At 42.5% G+C, this 19770-nt stretch overlaps 1 protein-coding gene across 2 annotated transcripts in view; it reads left to right on the top strand.

The window, feature by feature from the left end:
* Positions 1-19770, top strand: part of Epc1 (enhancer of polycomb homolog 1) — an 82297-nt gene that overhangs the window by 49307 nt on the left and 13220 nt on the right. For both annotated transcript variants that reach the window (XM_051151187.1, XM_051151186.1), the window contains exons 2-8: positions 5674-5833; positions 14532-14677; positions 15668-15874; positions 16366-16514; positions 17808-17967; positions 19402-19575; positions 19657-19746. In XM_051151187.1, coding sequence (XP_051007144.1) covers positions 5674-5833; positions 14532-14677; positions 15668-15874; positions 16366-16514; positions 17808-17967; positions 19402-19575; positions 19657-19746 — 1086 coding nt within the window. The remainder of the gene's footprint in view (positions 1-5673; positions 5834-14531; positions 14678-15667; positions 15875-16365; positions 16515-17807; positions 17968-19401; positions 19576-19656; positions 19747-19770) is intronic.

The following is a 19770-nucleotide window of genomic DNA, read 5'->3' as shown; positions in this document are numbered from 1 at the left end:
TTTTGCTTGTTTGTTTTCTATCTAGCATCTCTGGGCGCCTGTCCACCTTATTGGAATTCCTAGGAATCGAGCTCAGGGCTTACAAATGCCAGTGAAGAAAGGGCTTTCTACTGCGCTCACCCCCCTTTATGTTTGAAGTATGTTTTAAGTTCAAATGCCGTTTTACATTTGTGTTTCAGCATGTATAGCATCAACTAGAGTTCAGTTGTTTGCTTGGTTTTCATCTTCTTTTATTTTGAGGCAAAATTGACATGCAGTAGAATTGACAAATAGTGTATCCTAGTAGAATTTTAACATTCATATGCTCATATCAGCTAACCTCACACCAAAATACATCATCGTTGTCCTCCGTTAGCGTCCGTTTCCTCAGGAGCTGATGCTAGGAAGCTAACTGGTTCTCTTGTTGCTGTACCACATTTTACCCTGTCTGGAGCGCAGGAGGTTGGTTGTCATGGGGGTCACGGCCAGATGCTCATGCTGCGCACGTGTTTTAGCACTGAGCTTAAGTGTAGCAGGACCACCTGTGCACACTGGCCGTGGCAGTCAGGAGCTGTTGTTGGTAAGCTGATTTGAGCATGCTTATTCAGGTCTTTTGTGAGCTTGTATCCAGTTTCTCTTGAATCAGTACTTGGAAATAGATTTGTCAGGCTACATGGACTGTGAATGTTGGGTTTTCATAAAAGTCACTGCTGTGGCTTTTTCTCAACGATAGGGTATCACAGGAATGAATGCTGTCGTTCCAAATCCTCGTCCTCACCAGCTTTTGCTGTTAGCTTTTCAATTTTAGCCACTCTGTGAGAATGCAGTGCAAGAGCTAGGAAGCAATGCTCTGTGCAGGAGACCTGGACCGATTTGGAAGATGTGGAAGGAAGATGTTGGGAGTTTGGCCAACAGCAAGGACTCTGTGACTATAGCTGGATCATTAACCTTCAGTAGATTTTTAACAAAATTGCCATCATTTATTTGACCATAAGGACATTATATATATCGTTGCTACTTAGAGAAAAGTGCCTCTGACTCAGTTAGATTAGTCTAATGTGGCCCTGACTGTGGCCCTGTTGTGAGGTCATCACACGCTTAAGTAGAAACGGTCTGCGACATCGATCCATCTGTTGTAGAGCAGGAAGAAACGTGTCTCCTTGTGCTTCACTGAGGCTCCTTTCTCAGCTTTCCTCAGTGATAGTTTATAAAAACACAACAAAATAAGCCAGGCTATTAAACTAGAATCTCAGTAGTTGCAAAGGTCCTGTCTGGTCCTCAAGATTAAAACATTTATTACCTCAAATGCCATGGGAGTACATCTTTTGAAGAAAAACTTTAAAGGGCGATGTAGACACCGCTAATCTGGAGGAGTTTTTCATTTGGAGGGTTGGCGTGCAAACACAATTACAACCTGCTATCCTGTGTATAAGACGCGCTTGTGTAGGGGCACTCTCTCAAGGGGACAGCAGGGCTCGCCTTTTCAGATAGGCTCGTCTCTGGCACTTAATAGACGTCTGGGAGTTTGTTGGTTTTTGTTTTTTGTTCCTTAAGGCATCTTAAGACTTAGAGCCATGCATTCTTTCCCTCAAGCAGCTTTTACTTGAATCAGGTAGCTGACATCAGTCTGTTGACACAGCATAGGAGTCAGAGAACAGTCGTGGATGGCTGTCGTCCCTCACCTTGTACCTCTGTGAAACAGCTCCTCATTTCCTGCCCTATGTACAAGTTAGCTGGCCCTCTGGCTTCTGGGGTCTTCTGTAACCACTCCCCATCTCATTGTAGGAACACTGGAATTACAGCTATGCTACAACACTCTGCGTTTCAGATGTGTCCTCAGTGCAGGAGGGAAAAAGATAACTACATCTCACCCGTTCATCTAAGCACTTAAGGATGGAGACAGGAGTACAAACGGAGGATAAAGTGCCCCTGCTTCCTCCCTCCTGACCTTGAGGGTATCTAAGAGCAGAAGTGTGTGTGTGTGTGTGTGTGTGTGTGTGTGTGTGTGTGTGCGCGCGCGCGCGCGCGCGCCCTCCTAGCTTGAGGCCTAGCAAAGCACCCCCTCTCTGTTAGGGACGGCAAAGGGGGCGGAGCTCAGCATCGCTCTCCCCCCCGCCCCCCACCATTCACACTTGGTGTCTACCACCTCCCAGGGGCCAGCAGCCAGCGCATGGACTTAATAAACAAAGTGTTTGTTTATGTTCCGTAGTTCTTAACTGTGCACTTCTGATCAAGTGTGGCAAACTGTGAAGTAGCCTGTAAGTTTGACTTACAGAGCTTCTATACGCAAAAAAAAAAAAAAAAAAAAAAAAAAAAAGCATAAGATAAAGCTATAGCAAGTTTGTAAGATTATTCCACAAGACTTATTTCTTTAATGTAAAAAAAGAAGCAGCCCTTTCAGAGCTAAGGGAAGCCAAGTGACAGTTGAGGGGACTTGCCGATAACTTGTAAGGATAATAATAAAAATAAAGGTTTGTGTGTGTGTGTGTGTGTGTGTAAGAGATACTGAGCCAGGTGATGGCATGTGCTTAATACCCAGTACTTAAAATGCTGAGGCAGGGTAACGAGTGCTGCTGAGTTTGAAGTCATCCTGGGCTGTGTAGTAAGCTCCAAGTCAGCTTGTGCTGCATAGTGAGACCCTGTCTCAAAAAATCAAAAGAGCCTGGGTTACTGAGTAATATCACTCCATGGAATGTTGGAATAGAATTTGAGAGTGTCTGAATACACTATAATGTCTCTTGAAGAGAATAGAGTCTCAGTGTAGAAGGCTCTCCAGCATATATGGAGTGACCCAAAGCATGTGATATGACTCTGTTGTACAGTAAAACTCTGTATATTCCTTTATAATATATTGCTGGTTATATTTATTGTACAGAAAAGTATCTGGGAGAATATGTACATTCTTAATGAGCTTCTGTTCATACAGCTAGAATGATTTTCACTTGTGAAACTGTGTGTAAGAGCTTTCTGGTAAGAAAGTATTCTGAGTAATAACTAAACCAAAGTATATTTTGCACATCTGTTATACTAAAACTTACAGCCTTACATTTATCTTACTTAAAATCTAACCAGTTCTGTAAAGGCACTCTCTCAGGTGCTCCTCCCCTCCCCGCCCCCCCAGTTGACTGGAAGATGTGCCAGGAATCAGACTGTTGGGTGTTGGAGTTCGCTCAAATCCAAACAGCCTGAGTCCAGGGCACAAGCTTCCAGCTCCGTTCTTACCGTGTGTCCAGAAAAGGCTTTGGAAAGTCAGAAGAAAAATAATTACTTTGGGATAAAGGATTGGGCTTGTATGTGTTTATTACGGAAAAGATAATTCCTGCCTTTCTGTAAAAGGATCCTTCTGTTTGGTTCACATGAAAGAGCCTTTTAAATTCATAAAGCTATATGAACAGGATATTTGAATCACAAAATATTTCTTACACATAATCTGCTGTTTTCATATATATTAAGTTGAGCTCTGTTTTCCATCCTGGGTCTCTAAGGTAGAGCCAGTAAAAGGTAGCAATGGTGCACAGTCCAGAAGGTAGGCAGAGTAAGTAATTCAGGCCCACACCATCTTTTCTGCCAGCCAAGCAGTTTTAACAGAAGTTTCTGCTCTAGTTGCTCCAGATGGAAATCTATGTCCTAAACTGTGTCTCAAGCGAGCATGTTCTCTCTCTCTCTCTCTCCCTCTCTCTCTCCCCTCTCTCCCCTCTCTCCCCTCTCCTCCTCCCCTTCTCCCCTCTCCTCCTCTCCCTCTCTCTCAGTATGTAGAACTGGGTTTGAATGAAGAAGTGGCACAAACATGCCTGCTGTCCTTGGAGCACCGCTCAGGAGTCAGCAGTGTGACGGCGCCTGTCACAGGTTATGACGTTGATGGCGCCTGTCACATGTTATGACGTTGACGGCACCTGTCACAGGTTGAAGTTCATGAAGCCATTTTGTATAAAGATCAAGATGGAAGATTTGGACTCAGGCTTAAATCAGTAGATAATGTTGTTATTTGGGGAGCTAGTGTAGGCTTCTCCTCCACCCTTCTTGGTTACTCTAAGATATGGGGTCCAAGTGCTCCAAATCAGTATTGAATGCTTCATTCGGGAGCTCCGATATAGGTGCACAGGCAGGCTCTTGGCTTTACTTTTAAGAGTAGAAAAATAATAGTGCAAGATAGTTCTGCAACCACAGACAGCCTTCTCTGACAGAACACCTGAAAAAATTGTCAGAACACTGTTGGGCTGAAGTCCCCCAAATCATAGATAGAATCACCGTGTGGGACTGCAGTTACCATTGCAGTCATGCCTACTTTTACCTTTGAACGTGTCATCAAGCAGATGATGCCAAGCATTATGAAAATTGTGATGCGTCACTTCTAGCCTGTGGTTTAGATTCCATTCACACTGCAAGGTAGTGGAAGCCTCCAGGTTCCTTAAGCAATTTCTATCACCCACATGAATGCTTTCCCAGAGCAGGGGAGCATAATCTACCTAGAGACCATCCTGTCTTCTTCAGGCCTGGGACTCCTACAGCTTTCAAGGTAGATGTAGCTTTATCCTAGCTTTACAGATGTGATTGACACTTTTCAAAAGGCTTACTGACTTTCCTAGAATCATTTCTCTTTTGGAAACCTGATGCTGGTGGCATGTTAGGACAACTGCTGTGAGCTTAGCTATGTGAGAACCAGTCGGCTTTGTTCTGGGTGAAGCGCATTTCTGGCTGTGCTCCTCAGTTCCACAGAGTGTTTGTATTTTAATACATCAGTATGGTACATCTAGGACGGCTGCCTGTGGCTCGGCCAGCACAATCCCACTCATGTAGGCATTATACTCTCCCACGTAGGTTGCAAAAGACTGTCAGGATTCTCACTAAAGTGTGACTGCCTTCACTTGGTATGCCTCAACTGTTGCTTTAACCATGCTAAGCATCTAGAGTAAAAGTCAAAAGCATAGTTGTTGCTGCCATTGTCAAACCCCAGTTTGTCAGTTCTGTACAGCTCGTGCCCTCCAGCCCAGAGTGGTTTGCTGGTACAACAGCTGGTTACTGCCGTCAAGAGCTTCATTCGATGCATAAGAAAATAGTAAAGTTGCCGTGAGAAACAAATCACCATTCACTTAGTGCAGAAGTTCTTACACTAAACAAGTTGCCAGTTCTCTCTCACTTGAAGATTAGTGGGTCATACTTAATTAGACATCTGAGTGCTAACGTTGTGTGACTTGGGTACTGTGAGGAGCACCTACTCAGTCTGATTTGTTCACTTTCCGATTCCTCCCTGCTGTAACAAGATGGCACTGGCATTTTTATACTGCTTTTCTTTCTAGTTGATGCCTATCCAGTATTATCCTAAATGTGGACAAATAAAAAGTAAATAAGTCTTGTCTTCAGGTGTCATCTGTAAACTAAGCTGTTAGTCAGATTCTCATCTTTGGCAAATATTGTTTTTTGAGGAAATAGTGCGTCTGCTTAAAATGTTCTTATACGTGCTCCTTTGGTCCCAGCCCTTGAAGGGTTGATGGATCTTTGTGAGTTTGACAGCAGCATGGTCTAAACAGTGAGCCCCTATGTGCCCCCCTCCCCCCGACACACACAGTTATGCTAGCTGTGCTTGTTGGGTCTACCAAAATTCCTTCATTTGAAAACAAGTAAGCAGAAACTTCTGTAAGGCTGTACATTCTGATAACTGTTTTAAGCTTACACTTTGTATTTTCCTGTTTCTAGGAGCACCATCTTCAACGGGCTATCTCTGCACAGCAGGTGTACGGCGAGAAGCGGGATAATATGGTTATTCCAGTTCCCGAGGCAGAAAGTAACATCGCTTACTATGAGTCCATCTACCCTGGGGAGTTCAAGATGCCAAAGCAGCTCATTCACATACAGCGTGAGTGCTCCTCCTCCTGTGTCTACCTCTGGATGGTCCCTTGACCACTGTGCCCGAAGTTAGTAGGGCCTATTTCCCACTCTTAACACGGTGTGTGAGAGTCTGGGGGTAGACCTCATCTGAAGGAGAACAAAGTGTGCCACAAAGCCCTGTGCTGCACAGTGGTGGCACACATGTTCTTCTAATATGAGGGAAGATCAGAAGTTAAATCATCCTCAGCTAGATTGTGAGTTTGAAGTCAGCAAAGACCCTGTCTCGAAGAAGAAGAAGAAGAAGGAGAGGAGGTGTTTGAGATACCTGTCTTACGAAAAGATGACACTTGTCTATACCGTTCTCTAGCTCCATCATGTGCAGCTTCAAACAAGAAGGATCTTAATATGCCTTAGAATAAAAACAGTTTTCATTTTGTTTAGAGTTAGTAATGTTACGTGCCTCAAAGAATGAGATGTAAGTGAGGAGTCAGCATTTCCTGAGAAGGGTTTGTAAGTCATTCTGTGAAATAACAGGTTGTTTCCTGAGGTGTGGCTGCCAGTCCTGACCTGTACTACACTAGTAGGACCAGGTGCTAGTGTTTTAGTGTCGGTGTTCTGATTTGAAAGGCATTCACTAGCCAGGTGTGGTGGCACACGCCTTTTAATTCCAGCACTATGAAGGCAGAGGCAGGTGAATCTCTGAGTTCAAGGACAGCCTGGTCTACAAAGAGAGTCCAGGACAGCCAAGGCTACACAGAGAAACCCTGTCTGGAGGATGGAGGGGAGAAAGGTATTTCCCTCCACTTACTAGTGAACTAGAAATGACTGCTTAAAATGACCATGTGGTGGTGATAAGCTGAGAGCTTACAGGCTTGCATTATTAAACTTTGCTTACCTAGCGTCAGGGAGTTGACAACTTTTAAAAACAAAAGTTGAAAAGGTTGAGTAAGCCAACAACTAGGTAGTGAGTTAGGAACTAGTTAAAGCCAGTTTCTCAATATGCTTCCTACATGATCACTAAAAAGGAAGGCAGGTTTATACTGTGCTGGCAAAAGTCTACAGAAGGTTCCTTAGAAAGCCCTCTTGATAGTAAAGGGCAATAAGCCAACATCTGAAGGAATGAATGGCTCCAGCTAACGGTTTATTATTTTTGCTGAATAGTAACCCATAGTATGTATACACCATATGCTTTGTTCATTAACCCATTGGAGGGCATTTGGGTAGCTTCTGGATTAAGGCTAGTACAAATGTAGTGGGTTAAGATGGTTGATTTTTCAAATAATCAGCTGGCTTTCCACCCTTACTATATTTTACTTGGCTGTGGTGTATTGTGTCTTCCAGCCACAATATTGGGTAAGATATTTGCTCTGAGAGTTTATTGAGGACTTTGGCATCTAGGTTCATGAGAGGTATTAGTAATGTCTTGTTACTAACCATCTGTGTCACCTGATTATGCATCATGGTATTGGTGCTAGGGAATAGTCCCTCTTTTTATGTCTTGTGGAAGAGATTGAATAACATTGATAATTAATTCTTAAAGAATTGTTATTGGTTTGTAGTGTACTATGGTAAATGAAGAAAACTTAATTGTTCAGTATAGTAGTCAGGGTTCTCTAGAGGAGCAGAACTGATAGAATATGTACACACACACACACACACACACACACGTGTGTGTGTGTGCTCTATCAGTTCTGTTCATATATGTATATGAAATTTGTTAGAGTGGCTTACAGGCTATGGTCCAACAAGTCCAACGATGGCTGTCTACCAGTGGAAAGCTTTAGGAGTCAAGGGTTGTTCAGTCCTGCCTCAGGCTGGGTGTCTCAGCAGGTCTACAGTGTACACTGAAACCCTGAAGAAGTACGCCCTAATGCCAGTGAAAGAATGGACTTGCCAGCAAGAGTTGAGGGCAAGTGGAGGGGGGAAAAGCTTTCTTCTTCCATGGCCTTTATCTAAGCAGCCAGCAGAAGGTGTGGCCCAGATTAAAGGTGGAGCTACCCATTCTAAATAATTTTATTAAGAAAAATTCCTCAGCCGGTCTTGGTGCACACTTTTAATCCCAGCACTCTACTTGGGAGGCAGAGACAGACAGATCTTTGAATTTGAGGCCAGCCTGGTCTACAGAGTGAGTTCCGGGTCAGCCGGGGATACACAGAGAAACCTGACTCAAAAAAAAAAAAAAAAAAAAAAAAAAAGAAAGAAAGAAAGAAAGAAACAAAAGTAAGAAAAAAGAATAATTCCCAACAGGTGTACTCAGCTGCTTTGGTTTTAGTTAATTCCAGATATAGTCTAACTGACAACTTAGAACAGCCATCACATATAGTATACATTTTTTTTTTCAGGTGGAAAATAAACTCTTGACTCTGATAGATGACTTAATAACTTGTTTGTGAAGAGTACATTGCTTTGAATTCTTAGGAACCCTCTCAATAGTTTATGCATACACACATACTTGGGCCAGTTAAATTTACACATTATGTGTATATAATTCTTTAGGAACTGTGTATGTGTGCCCACACTTGTATACATCATGCAGACATAAATTAAAAATAAAGAAAACAGTATCAGACAGAAAAGCTCCTAAAGCTACACTACTTTTTCTTTGGGATTTCTGTTTTTACCTTAATGTAACCGTACAGGGTTCATGAGATCATTTTCATATAAATGTGTTTTAAGCATATTATACCCCATCCTGTTACTGGTTTTTGTTTGTTTGTTTGTTTGTTTTTGGTTTTTTTTTTTTTTTTTTGTTCCCTAGACAGTCTTGCTTTTGCTTTCATATCTTCTGTAAATACCTGATTTTATGGATCTATAAAGCTTATGACCCAAAATTTGAGAGAAAACATGCAACAGTTGCCTTTCTGAACTGACTAAATTTGCTTAATATGATCATCTACAGTCACATCCATTTTACCGCAGAGGACCTAACTTTGTTGTTGGTGGTGGCTGAAAGGTTCCATTATGCGCATACCACAGTTTCTTAGTCACCCTCTGCTGTTGAATGCCTTGGTGGCTCATGAGTGAGTAGTGGAAAGTGAACACTGGTGCGCAGTGTAGTCTCTAATGCCAGTGAGGGCACTTCCTTCTTCTGTGTCCTTTATCCAACAGGTGTGGCCCAGAATAAAGGTGGCTCTTCCTACCTCAAAGATCAAGCTTAGAAGTCAATCTTCCCACTTCAGATGATTTAACTGAGATAAAGAGCCCTACAGATGTGCACAGCTGTCCATTTGAGTTTTACTTAGTTTTAGGTGACAACTAAGAACAGCCACCACAGCTAGAGTTATGTTGAGAAAGTCTGCTGTGCCTACACCTCGGAGTGCTTTCCTCTCACAGGTTCAGAGTACCAGGTTTAATTAAGGCCTAATTCATTTAGCATATGTTTTGCAAAGTGATTTGCTGGAGGGGCTGCCTTCTCATCTCTGTACACCTTAGGAGCTTTTGTTTTAAAATGTTGTCTTTATAGGAGCGTGGATTTATTTCTGTATGCTCAGTCCTGTTGTGTTGATATAGACTATTTCTGTGCCAATGCCTCAGTGTTTATACAGCCTTGGCTCTGTGGTGCAGCTTGAAATCAGGACGGCGGCGGGGGGGGGGGGGGGGGGGGGGGGCAGTGGTGATGTTGCCTTCACCGTTTATTTGGTGTTTTTTAGGGTGAAATTAATATGCCTTAAGGAGGCCATGATCAAAATGGTACTGCATGCTACTGCTATGTATTGTGGGTGATGGTAGTCTTGTGTTAGTTTGTAAATCTATCAGTGAATCGTGTTTCATTTCATCAAACATTAGCTTGGGAAATTCTACCTCTATCTTTATCTTTACTTGGCACGGGAACAAAGCCGTTATTTTCTCTTAGTGCTACTCAGGGTTCTGCCAGAAGAAACATTAAACCATTGCTGTCTTCAGCCCCATTCTCTAATGCCTCTAAACTAGTCACTTAGTGTTGCTCAATATCTCCTGATCCAAGGGCTCAAAAAGCAACGATATGCCATAGCAATAAACAAACCAAGTGTCTGTGTCACTGGGAAAGTGGCTGATCACAGGCTTAAGCAGGAGGGGGAGGGACAAGATGACCCAGGACATTGTCAGTGAGGTGATAAATAATAAAGCATTGGGAAGGTGGGACTATAGACTCAGCATGGTGACGGGTGAGCGTGATGAGTGTCTCATGCTTCCAGTTGAATGCCAGTTCGTGACACGGTGAGGAGAGAGAGCTACACGATCAAGGTGATCTCATAGGGATCACTGATGTCTGCTGGACCGAAGACAGTGTGGTGAGGAGCAGGATATCTGAGTAATTTCAGCCCTTCCCCTACTCTGCTTATTATATAAAGAAGAGGGAAAGAAATCAGCATTAGAGTGGAATCATTTGGGCAACATCTTGACTTGATAAATCTGAATTACCAGATGGAGCCCAAGGGGCAGCTCAGCCAATAAAGCCCCAGCCCATGCTGAGTTCATTCCCCGGGCCCGGGTCGTAAAAGAGGAGAACCAACTCTTGAAAATTGTCCTCTGATCTCCATGTGTGCACTGTGCTTGCATGAGTGTGTGCATTCATGTGTGTAATAAAATGTAATAAAAATGTAATGTCTGCTATGAGGCACAGATAAATATTACTTGCCTCACGGTATTCGGAGGACTGAAACAGTCATATCCTATTCTACTCAAAAACACATGTAATCTAATTATGATAGAGGAACAAATCAACTTGTAAAAAGTGAAGAATGTGTTTGTTTTGGTTTGGCTTGTTTATTACAGCCAGGGATTGAACCCAGGGTCCTGTGCACTGAAAAAAGTGCTTCTGCAACCGAGCTACATCCCCAGTCCAGCAAGGAGAGTGCATGAAGAGGAGGCGGAGGAGGAGGAGCTTAGCAGAGCTGATAGCTTTAAAGGCTTATGAGAATCTTAACATAATAAAAGATACTCCACTTTAAAGGAAGGCAAGAAATGCATCAGCCAAACTAACAACTAATGTGTAGGACCATATTTTCCAGACTGTAAGACCCCACTTTTTTGGGGAGGAGTGTGTCTTATGGTCCGAAAGATACAGTAAGTGGGGGAGTAATTGAGAACTATCAGATGACTTGACAAAACTGGAATACAGGCTGCAGATGAAATTATTGTCTCGGCCAGAGCCATTATAGTCTTTCCTGATGACTTAGAAAATGAAAAAGCAAATGTGTATGCATGTATGACAGTGGCTTGCACAGCTGCAGGTGCACATGGAAATACGATGAGAAAACCTAGGATTTTTACAAATATAAATAAACAAACAATGTGCAGGGGTTTAAATTTTCAAAGAAAGAATGGTTTTTTGGTTGGGGCCGGGGGTCCTGGGCATATGACAGCTCATACCTGTTCCCTAGCAGGGAAAGCTAAAACAGGAAGATGGTTAGCCTAGGCTGAAGAGTGACGGGTAGAATGAACCTCGTCTTTAAAAAACAGAATGGTAGGCCAGCAAGATGACTGGTTGAGTTAAGGTACTTGTCTCTAAGACTCATGCCCTGTGTTTGAGCCCCGCCCCCCACCTCCCAGGACCCACAACCAAGCTTACTGTTCCATTACTTCCCAGAGCAGGCACTCTGTCTGTTTCTATGCCCAGATTCTGAAAGAATGCACACCATGGTATTTCTTTGCCTATCTCCATATCTACCTAAATCATGGTCCAGGGCCCTGCTTTGTGACTGATAAAGCCCACAATGTCAACCACAGAGGTGTACAAAGGAGGAATTCACAGGGTTTCAAGTTTAGGAGTACATTCTGAAAGTGACCACAAGACTTAGGGCTTCACCATGAAGACATTAAAGAATCCAATAGCGTTGCTGCCAGCTAGTGATGGTGTTGACTTTGAGATCTAAGGCACGGTTGTCAATACCACCACCCACAGTAAATAGCACATAATATGTTTCTTTTGATACTCAGAACTTATTTTTGGGAGATAATATATTGAAAGAGTTAGTTCTTGTTAGCAAAACTATGGAGTTAGTGCTTATGTCAAAACCAGACTGAGAAATGTATCCTCGTCTTTGGAAAGCTTTTCTCTAGGGGTTATACTGTGTTCCTGCTTCTTCACCCAGCACTGCTTAGTGTTGTAGACAAACCTGCTTGAGCCCAGTTAGTCCTTACACATGTAAGGCAAGTGTTGGACCACTGAATATACCTACAGCATGGTGGTATTTTTGTTTGTTTTGAAAGGCTTATTTTTATTTTCTGTGTATGAGTGTTTCATATGTATGTGTGTATGTATATATGTATGTATGTATGTGCATAGCATACACTGCTGGTGCCCAACAGAGGCCAAAAGGGGGTCTGGCTCTCCTAGAATTAGTTGTGAATGGTTACAGGCTGCCTCAGAGGTGGAAACCAGGTTCAGATCTCTGCAAGAGCTGCATGTGCTCTTACCTCCTGAGTGGCCTCTTTTATTTCAGTGTGCGTGTGTCCAGGTAGCCTTTTTAAGGGCATTAAGATCCACAGTGTGGTAGGGAGTTAACAGCATTTGACCAGCTGGATTTCATCGTAACTGACAAAACTTATTGGTGGTGTTGGAAAGAATATATATATATAGTTCAAGCTGGCCTCAGACTTGGGGCAAACTGCCTCAGCCTCCTGAGCACTGGAATCACCAAGTTTGTGTGGCTGATGGAATTTCATTAGAGCAAGGCATGATAGGATACACTTGTAATCCCAACTAACAGTCTGGAGGTAAAGGAGGGGCCAGCTGAACTGTCAAGTGGATCTGTGTTGGCGCCATCAAAAGGAAAACCAGAAAGTCAGAGGGCCCACCAGGTGCACTGCACTCCCTGGTGACACGGTGGAAGTCCCACTGTATGTCCCTGACTGCTTAAAGATGGTCTGCTTATGTTCCGGCAGTGTGTTGAGTGCATTTGATAGAACGATGATACCGGGCAAGCTGCTTTCTTTCTTATAAATGGTTAAACTGTGTGATACTAGTTTCTGGTGTGGTTTGCTCTAGGAGAAGCCACCCTTCCCAGTGGAGCTTTTTGGTGAGTGCTGTACAGATGAGATCCTTAAAATGCAATGAGAGCCACAGAAGGCAGACAGAATATCAGTTCTAGGTAACCCTTCTTTAATGGAGCTTGCCAGAGTGACCAGTATGTTTTCTGATTGTACTTCTGAAACAGCCATCACATCAGGCACACGTGAGTGATTAGCACTTGGACTGCAGCTAATGTGGTGGTGCCTGAAGTTTACATTTTGCCTGATTAATATAAATTTAATCAAAATGGCAGGGGACAAACATAGATCTGGATTAATTTGGTTAGAAGCAGAGAGAATCAAATGCTTTCTTCCTCTGTCCCTCCATAAAAGGGTCTCTAAGAGTCTGCTTATGGTGCAATGACAGGAAATTGGAAAAGAAAAAAAAAGCCAATTGCTGCAAAGTCTGGGGTACAGAGGTGCTAGCACCTAGAGACTGAAGTATAAACAACTACTTATCACTTCCACCACACCTTTAATTTTAAAAAGTCAATGAAGAAGATAAGTGTTAAAATAGCATATTGAACTCTGCAGATAAATATGGAGTCCTAAAGCAAGGATAACAGCTACTGGGCACACAGTGAGTGAACCCTTAGGTCACAAATGACTGGTTGTGGTGGAGGTTGTTTTCCTCCTGTAAGTAATTTGCATAGTACTACAATACTACAGTTGAGTGTGGCACAGAAGTGACATGTTACCCTTAGAAAACCTGGAGGTACAAAGACAAGACAGACCAATCTCTTCTTAAAGGAGCACACATGCTTACATAGTATTACATAGTACAAAAATGGCGTGAAGAGAAGGAATGACTGGGCCCAGATTGTGTGAAGTTATGTACCATAGACTTTAGGATTGCTTGAAGTGTCTCTGATTTATGTAGAATGTTACATACATTCACAGCCCACTCTTTGGTTGAGAGGCTTATTTCTGAAACGGAAGAGCTTAGGAACCACTTACTGGATGAGTGATAGGCAAAGGACTTTAAAGAAGTGATGTCAAGCTGGATTTTGAAAAGATTAAGTTGGCATTTGCCTGCTTTTAGTAGTGAAAAGGTGCTTAATGCAAAGGCCTGAAGTCAAACTATACCATGTCATGTAATGTGGAACTCAATATACTACTGGGTCATAAAATGTTGGCATCAGGGAGACTGGGTTAAAAAAAATGAATAAAAGAAAGGCCTCAATGTTATAGGTGTTGGGTTTTCAGGGTTAGAAACCAATAACCCAAAGGAAAGAAAAACTTCTTAGAAGAGTTTTGGTATCAGGGTATTTAGTTTTCTTTAGTTTTATCCGCCTCGGTTTTTGTGAGATAGTGAATGGTTTTTGATGCTGTAGAGTGGCAGTTCTTCCTGCATATGCAAGTAGCAGAGCACGCGCCTTTGATACGGTGACCGTGATTCTCTTGACTTGAACCATGAAACTGTCACCATTACTGGTAGTGGCATCCTTAATCTTATAGGAAAGTAGATAAATGATTTATAAAATAGAAATTGAATATAAAAAGAGTGAGTTGGGAGTCCTGTTTGTTATTTTTTTATGGCTTTTATCTACATTCAGTTTGTTTGGCTTTCAGTGTAGAAGACACAGCAGTAAGCCTAAAGTATGTGTGACTCCAAAGACAAAATGTAGCCACCTTCCTTTGCTAGGAAGCACAGGCCTTGCTTCATGCAGCTGTCTGTGCAGCCTCTGCTGGTGGAGCACACAGTAAATGACCTCTTATGGTTCCTCTGTCAGCTTTTAGTTTGGACGCCGAGCAGCCTGACTATGATCTGGATTCTGAAGATGAAGTATTTGTGAATAAACTGAAGAAGAAAATGGATATCTGCCCATTGCAGTTTGAGGAGATGATTGACCGTCTGGAAAAAGGCAGTGGTCAGCAGGTACAACTTCATTTCTGTATTATATTAAATGTAAATTCCTAACATTGTATGGAACAGTGCAGTACTGAGGAGGGCTGAGGCAGAAGATTCACATCTGCCTAATATTAACCTGTATAATTTTGAACAATATGTTTATATATTTTTTTGTGTGTGTGTGCCTTAGTTGGCCTAGCTGTATATATAGAAAAAAAATAATAAAGTGTAGGGACATGGTAACACACACCTTTAATCTCAGCACTTGGAAGGCAGAGGCAGGTGGGTGGATCTCTGAGTTAAAGGCCAGCCTGCTCTACGTTGTAAGTTCCAGGCCAGCCAAGGCTACATAGTAAGACTGTCTTCTAAGCAAAAAACAAACAAAACAAACCTCCACAACTTGTATTTGTTTTTTTGTTTGTTTGTTTTTTTGTTTTTGGGTTTTCGAGACAGGGTTTCTCTGTGTAGCCTTGGCTGTCCTGGACTCACTTTGTAGACCAGGCTGGCCTCGAACTCACAGCGATCCACCTGCCTCTGCCTCCCGAGTGCTGGGATTAAAGGCATGCACCACCATGCCTGGCTTTCAACTTGCATTTGTATATTTGGTGAACAAGTAGCAAGTGGCTAATATCAAGTCCCAAAGTCATGAAATACAGCAACCTGTGTGACCTGTGAAATTAACTTGGAACTATTGTAAAGACTGAATACACAGGGCTGGAGATGTAGCTCAGTTAGTACAGTACCTGCCTGGCGTGTATGTTGGGTTTGCTCCCCAATGCCACGTAAATCAAGTGTGGTGGTGTGCACCTGTCTTGACCCCAGTGCTTACAAGTTAGCAGGAGGATCAGAAGTTCAAGGTCATCCCAAGCTATTCAGCAAGTTCAAGGTTAATGTGGGATGCAGGAGACACTGTTTCAGAAAGCATGCTGATTGTGTTCGCTAAATAAAGCAGTAATGAATGGTTTTGAGTCCTTGCATATGTGTTTTATGAAAGTGACGTAATGGTTTTTCATTTAGCCAGTCAGTCTGCAGGAAGCCAAACTACTACTAAAAGAAGACGATGAGTTAATTAGAGAAGTTTATGAATACTGGATTAAAAAGAGGAAAAACTGTCGAGGGCCATCACTTATCCCATCGGTAAAACAGGAAAAGCGAGATGGTTCTAGCACAAATGATCCTTATGTGGCTTTTAGAAGACGAACAGAAAAAATGCAAACTCGAAAAGTAAGTGAATTTTTTAATTCTTAAGAAAAAGTAGTTATTAATACCTTAATTTTGTGACTTAATTCTGTGCTTTCATATAACATTCCTTAAAATTATACTAGAGGGGTTGCCCAGTGATCCAGAGTGCTTATTCCTCTATCAGAGGACAATATTACAAGCCCTGTACCTATATCAGGCACTTGTAAGGAGACTCCTGCTTCGGAAGATCCAGTGCCCCCTTCTGACCTGTGGACACTGTGTGCATATACACTTAAGATTTTTTTTTTAATTACACTGAAGAAATATTAAAATAAGTTGACCTTTAGAGTTTTTATGGGGACCTTAATGCATATTAATATTGATTCACTAAAAAGTCAGGTATAGAATCGATATCTCGGTCTGTTGTTCACTTCCTGTGTACTTTAAACTGAAACTCTACAAATGCATACGTTGTTATGGCCCAATAGCTGCACGTCGGATAGCTGTGGTAAGCAAGCACTTTATATTTCCAGAACCGGAAAAACGATGAAGCCTCGTATGAAAAAATGCTTAAGCTGCGCCGGGATCTCAGTCGAGCTGTGACTATCCTGGAAATGATAAAGAGACGGGAAAAGAGTAAACGGGAGCTGCTGCACCTAACACTGGAAATTATGGAAAAGAGGTGAAGCTCACCTTCTTAGTGTTAAGATTGAGGGCAGTGAAGTCTTGTGTGTTTCCTAATTATCTGTAATTACAGAAATATTTCCTTTAAGTAATAGAGACTGTGTGATGAAACTTTGTGAAATTTTGAACACAATTCTGTCTTATTTTCTCAAAAAGTAGATAGGTTCACCAACATCTGGTGCTTTCTTTTGAAACATTCTTTTGTTCTTTTTGAGTTGTGTCTGTGGCTGTGTGAGGCAGAATGAGACTGTGTATGTTGAATACTGGTTGTTTTGGGGGGGTTTGTGGGCTGGGGTGGGGGTTAGTACTAGCGATGAAACCCAGGCCGTGCACACTCCAGGCAGGCATTTTACTGAGCTAAACCCATGTATCAGATGCGCATAAATTTTAACACTCAAATGACCACTTGGAGAAGGAGAGTGAAAGCTCCAGATCTCAGGGCCCTGCTTCTCAGATCCTACTTTCTTTCATACATACATACAGTAATCATTTAAATTTCTTGTGGTTCTTTCAGAAAAAAAAAAAAAGTTTTGTAGCACAGACAGCCCTAATTGGCAGGATGTTTCTTGGTACTACTTGAGTCATTTCAGCCTTGGGTGGGGGGGGGGGGGGTGAGGGGCTCCCTCCCCCCAGTCACTGTGTGCCAAGATAAGGCTACAAGGTTCAGGATGTAGCTCCATCAGTATAGAGCTTGTCTGTCAGGCATAGGGCTCTGAATTTGAGCCCTGGCACCAGATGAGCCAGGTATCATGCCTCATGCCTATAACACGTAGTAGAGATAGGACCAGGAGTTCAAGGTGAGGAAGACCTTAAAGATGGTTCAGAGGATGCTCTTTCAAAGGATCTGGGTTTGATTTCCAGCACCTACATGACATCTCCCAACCTTCTGTAAGTTTAGTTCCAGGAGATCCAGTATCCTCTCTGGCCTCATGGTCAAGGCATACACACGTGTGCAAAGTGTACATGCAGGCAGACCACCCATGTGCGTTCAAGGTCACCATTGAGTGCACAGCTCATTGCAAGCCAGCCTAGGTGGGAGGATACAAGGGATGGGATAACACCTGAGATGTAATATGAATAAATTAATAAAATATATTTTTAAAAAAAGAAAAAGAAAAGAAAGCCAGCCTAGGATAACTGTGTCAGAGGAGAAGTAGCTCTTGTGTGGCGTTATCCCGCCTATAGCAGGCACACAAGGTAGCTGAGGAGGGGCTGTAGACCATTGCACAGTGTTTATGGGATCAGCTCATTATACTCTGTACAGCTGTAAGTTTCCTTTTTGTAATTTCAGGTATAATTTAGGTGACTACAGTGGAGAGATCATGTCTGAGGTAATGGCGCAGAGACAGCCAGTGAAGCCTGCTTACGCCATCCCCATCATCCCCATCTCTAACAGCAGTCAGTACAAACACCAGGACGTCATGGATGTGAAGGAGTTCAAAGTCAATAAGGTGATTAAAGCTTTTTAACAGTATCATCTGGTAAACAGGGAAGATCATAAACTCCTCCACAGGCTGTGCTGGCCACCAAAGCAGCAAGCTTGTCATGGCAGTCTTCATTTCTACTTTTGCTTCCCTACGAGGGAAGGCTTTGTTCTGTGTGATCAGAAAGGGTTTGCTGAGAGGGCTGTGAGATGTTGATGTGATTGGCAGCGTGGAGGCGTGCAGAGAACGTGGAGCTCTGTTACACATCTGTGTGTGAGTGGGCAGAGTTGACCCAGGACCATGCTAACAGTTGGTGACATAGTGGTGCTGTGGAAGTGGAAGTAGCATCACAAGTTAATACTGGACTGGATGACCTACAATTTGTGAAGAATAAAATTAGGGGAAACCCAACGAGATTTTTTAAAAGGGCAGTCAGTGTGCCTTTTTGAAAAATGGGCCTAAGGAGGGAAAGTTTTTATATACATTATATACATTTGACTTAGCGTGTTTCATTTAATAAAAAGTTAAAGGTCATGCTCTCTCTCTTTCTCTCTCTCTCTCTCTCTCTCGTGTGTGTGTGTGTGTGTGTGTGTGTGTGTGTGTGTGTGTGTGTGTGTGTATACACATACATGTATGTGTCTGTGTATCCCTGGCTGACCTGGACTCGCTTTGCATACCAGGCAGTCCTTGAACTCACAGAGATCCACCTGCCTCTGCCTCCTGGATTGCTGGAATTAAATGCCTGCACCACCAAGCCTGGCTTCCACAATATTACTTTATTCATATAATTTCTAGTATTACATATGCACAAAAAAATAATAGTTTTTTTTTCTCTCACTTTAATATTAAAGTCTGTTGTCCACTGATCTGAAATGTGTGGCCTTACAGATCACTTCAGAAACCTTACTGTATTTAACTCCAGTTCTAATTATACATTATTTTCATTCGGTATGTTCCAGAAACATGAGCCATGCATGCTCTTGCATCTTGTTTAACTTGAATTCCTCCAAATTAAGACAGTAATAATGGACTTGAACATTTTTTATTTTTTATTTTATTTTTTATTTATTTATTTATTTTTTCATTTAAACATCTTTGTTGTCAGGCTGGAGAGCTAGGTGAGCAGTTAAAAGTGGTCACTGCTGTTGCAAAGGGCCTGGGTTGAGTGGCCAGCACCTACATCAGATGGCTTATAGCTACCTACAATTCCAGTTCCAGAGATTTGATACCCTCTAGCTTTTGAAGGCACCTGCATGTACACATACATTTGAAAGGTCTTTTAAGCAAATGTTTTGTTTTGAAGAGAGCCTCTGATGGTGGGAGGGCCGCCAGGGAAGAAACCATGCCTTTTATAATAGTTTAAGCACTTGGCTCCCCAGCTAATAATTAACATTATTAACAGAAGCTAGAAATTGTACAACATGGCTTCTGGCATGTAACTGATTCGTGTCTGTATTGCAGCAAGATAAGGCTGATCTTATTCGGCCGAAGAGAAAATATGAAAAGAAGCCCAAAGTCTTACCACCATCTGCTGCCACTCCTCAACAGCAGAGTCCTGCTGCACTGCCAGTCTTCAGTGCTAAAGACTTAAACCAGTACGACTTCCCCAGCTCAGATGATGAGCCTCTGTCCCAGGTAAACAGAAGACCAGCTCTCTGCATCCAGAAGAGGAATGTAGGAACCCATGTGTTTGACCTCTCCTTGCTTTATTTCAAGGTTTTGTCTGGCTCTTCAGAAGCTGAGGAAGAGAATGACCCTGACGGCCCTTTTGCTTTCCGTCGGAAAGCAGGCTGTCAGTACTATGCTGTAAGTGTCAGACTTTCTTTATAA

The sequence above is a fragment of the Acomys russatus genome, chromosome 9 (assembly GCF_903995435.1).
Source record: "Acomys russatus chromosome 9, mAcoRus1.1, whole genome shotgun sequence".
Taxonomy (NCBI): domain Eukaryota; kingdom Metazoa; phylum Chordata; class Mammalia; order Rodentia; family Muridae; genus Acomys; species Acomys russatus.
This window is presented reverse-complemented; position numbering and strand designations above follow the sequence as displayed.